A 3276-nucleotide genomic window follows, 5' to 3' on the forward strand; every position below is an offset into this window, starting at 1 on the left:
TTTCACCATGTTGACCAGGATGGTCTCGATCTCTTGACCTCGTGATCCACCCGCCTTGGCCTCCCAAAGTGCTGGGATTACAGGCTTGAGCCACAGGCACGGGCCAGCAGGGGGAGGCAGGGGAGGCAGGGGAGGCCGTCCTGCCTCTAGCCCAAGACAGGAGCTTCAGGAGCAGGCGGTGGCTCAGAGGCACATCTGGGGAGGGTGCAAGGAAGGAGGCGACAGATCCAGCCCATGCCAGAACAACAACTCCCCCTGTCCCCTACCCGCACAGGTGGGTGTTTGTCTACGAGAAGGGCTACCAGACGTCCAGCGGCCTCATCAGCAGTGTGTCTGTGAAACTCAAGGGCCTGGCCGTGACCCAGCTCCCCGGCCTTGGCCCCCAGGTCTGGGATGTGGCTGACTACGTCTTCCCAGCACAGGTGAGCTGGCTTGGGGCTGCGCCTGCCCTCACAGGGCCTGTCTTGGAGCGGGTGGGGATCTGTCCCACCTCCCTGTGGGAGCAGCCCAGCTCCTCTTTCTCTCTGGGCCTCGGTGATGCTGTGCAGAAGCAGCCTGGTGATGTCACCCCATGTTGGTGGCAGGGGGCGTGGTGGCTGCTGGGTGTCCTGTGGGCTCTAGGGGTCTGCTGGGGCAGCGCTGGGTCCTTGGGTTCCTCTCCCAGCTCCCAGCCCACCCCACCCTCCCCTGCCCCTCATTTCTAGGGAGACAGCTCCTTCGTGGTCATGACCAATTTCATCGTGACCCCAAAGCAGGCCCAAGGCTACTGTGCAGAGGTGAGCACTTCTGCCCACCAGCCCCTTCCCGGACTCACAGAGGAAAATGACCTGCAGGGAAAGTCTCCGTGGGCACCGGAGAGGAAGCCCAGGATGCTTCCGCAGGGGCCACGGCGGTGGAAATCTGGGCGTGTACTCACACGCAGTCACTGTCAGGCCCTGCAGAGCTGAGCCTTCCCAGCACTCGGTGTACCTGGCAGCGTGCGGAGACCGCCCACCCCCACCCCCAGCTGACACCGGCAGTGGGTGGCTGGGCAGGAGCCTGGGGTGGAGGAAACGGGGAAGGAGGCTGTGAGCGGGCGTCACCCCAGAGAGGTCGGAGACTCTGCCCCACACCCCCCTAGGGCCCTGGCGGCGGGAGGGACCTAAGGCCAGCAGCTCTTGCCTCCCCCAGCACCCAGAAGGTGGCATATGCAAGGAAGACAGTGGCTGCACCCCTGGAAAAGCCAAGAGGAAGGCCCAAGGTAAGGTCAGCCTCCTCCTGTCCCTCCACAGCCCCCGGCTGTAGCCCTGGCATCCTGCAGGCCCAGCTCACTGCTGACCAGCGTCTCCCCACACCCCTCCTGCCGAGGCGTCCTCTGAGAGGGGCTCCCTCCTGCCCTCTCCCGTCCTCCACCCTGTCCCAGACCTAGACACGTTTCTGTCCTCGGCTCCTTTGCTTGGGTGCCTGTTGCTGCGGGCCCCTGGGGAAGGGGCCTGGGCGGCCTCCTCTGCACCCCCAGTTTGGGGCGGGCACCCAGGGGTTCCTCTCTGGCTGCAGGCATCCGCACGGGCAAGTGTGTGGCCTTCAATGCCACCGTGAAGACGTGCGAGATCTTTGGCTGGTGCCCCGTGGAGGTGGATGATGACATCCCTCGGTAACACTGACCTTCCGGGGAGCCAGCACAGGGTCCCAGGCCAGGCAGAGGGGGACCTGCGTCTAGAAAGGACCTTTACCCCCTTTCTGACCCCACCCCCACCCCGTCCGCAAGACCTGGGCCGAAGATTCCCCCGGGCCTTGGCCGGTTACAGCACACCCACCCCTCCACCCACCCAAGGCTGAGGAGGGTCCCGGATGCACGCCCCACCCCTGCTATGTCACGCTCTGCCTGGGACACACAGGGGGCCCCTGGGGAGGAGCGGATGAGTGAGTGTGATGTCCTCCAGCCCTGCCCTTCTCCATGAGGCCGAGAACTTCACTCTCTTCATCAAGAACAGCATCAGCTTCCCACGCTTCAAGGTCAACAGGTGCGTGGGAAATTCGGCCAGAAGTTCAGGCGGCTGTCCGAGACTGCCCCGGCTGCTCTCAGCTGTCTCTGTCTCCCTCCATTCTTGCTGGCATGGAAGAAATCGAAGGGGCACTGTGGAGCCCATAAGGGGTCCCCAGGCTTTTGGGGGTGGTGGGCACCGTCCCGGATGGCACACCGCTGCTGTCAACACCTTCCACCCGGACAGGCGCAACTTGGTGGAAGAGGTGAATGCCGCCTACATGAAGACCTGCCTCTACCACAAGACCCTGCACCCGCTGTGCCCCGTTTTCCAGCTTGGCTATGTGGTGCAAGAGTCAGGCCAGAACTTCAGCACACTGGCTGAGAAGGTACGGGGCATGGTGCCAGGCGAGCGGGGAGGGCAGGGCTGCAGGATCCTGATCAAGGCTGCTTAGGCCCATTGCATCTTCCCGTCTCCTTGGTGAGGGCTGAGTATATGTATGGGTCTGTCCCCTGATACTAGGGCCCCTGAGAGTCAGATCTGTGTCTTCAGCAGGTCCTGGCATGGACCTGGCACAAAGGAGGTACCCAGAATGAACAGATGTGGGCAGACCTTGTCACCTGGATGTTTGTTGATGTCTTGCTTTAAAAACAAAACATTAGATAAAAGCAGCTTGGTCAGGTGCGCTGGCTCACGCCCGTAATCCCAGCACTTTGGGAGGCGGAGGTGGGAGGATCACTTGAGGCCAGGAGTTTGAGACCAGCCTGCCAACATAGTGAAACCTCCTTCTCTACTAAAAATACAAAAATTAGCTGGGTGTGGTGGAATGTGCCCGTAATCCCATCTATTCGGGAGGCTGAGGCAGGAGACTCATTCGAATCCAGGAGGCAGAGGTTGCAGTGAGCCAGGATTGTGCCATTGTACTCCAGCGGGGCGACACAGTGAGACTCCATCTCAAAAACAAACAAACAAACAAAAAAAAACAGTCTGGCCAGTGAAACCTCGTCTCTATTAACAATATAAAAACTGGCTGGGCACAGTGGCTCATGCCTGTAATCCCAGAATTTTGGGAGGCCAAGGTAGGCGGATCACCTGAGGTCAGGAGTTCAAGACCAGCCTGACCAATATGGTGAAACCCTGTTTCTACTAAAAATACAAAAAAAAATTAGCTGGCTGTTGTGGTGTGCACCTGTAGTCCCAGCTACTCGGGAGGCTGAGGCAGGGGAATTGCTTAAACCTAGGAGGCGGAGGTTGCAGTGAGCTGAGATGGCACCACCGCACTCCAGCCTGGGTGACAGAGTAAGACTGTAAA

At 60.4% G+C, this 3276-nt stretch overlaps 1 protein-coding gene across 1 annotated transcript in view; it reads left to right on the forward strand.

The window, feature by feature from the left end:
* P2RX1 (purinergic receptor P2X 1) overlaps nt 1-3276 on the forward strand; it is an 18569-nt gene that overhangs the window by 10872 nt on the left and 4421 nt on the right. The window contains exons 2-7 of the mRNA XM_017512193.2: nt 275-422; nt 705-776; nt 1171-1240; nt 1537-1633; nt 1923-2003; nt 2211-2352. Coding sequence (XP_017367682.1) covers nt 275-422; nt 705-776; nt 1171-1240; nt 1537-1633; nt 1923-2003; nt 2211-2352 — 610 coding nt within the window. The remainder of the gene's footprint in view (nt 1-274; nt 423-704; nt 777-1170; nt 1241-1536; nt 1634-1922; nt 2004-2210; nt 2353-3276) is intronic.

This window comes from Cebus imitator, unplaced genomic scaffold, assembly GCF_001604975.1.
Source record: "Cebus imitator isolate Cc_AM_T3 unplaced genomic scaffold, Cebus_imitator-1.0 Scaffold464, whole genome shotgun sequence".
Classification (NCBI taxonomy): Eukaryota; Metazoa; Chordata; class Mammalia; order Primates; family Cebidae; genus Cebus; species Cebus imitator.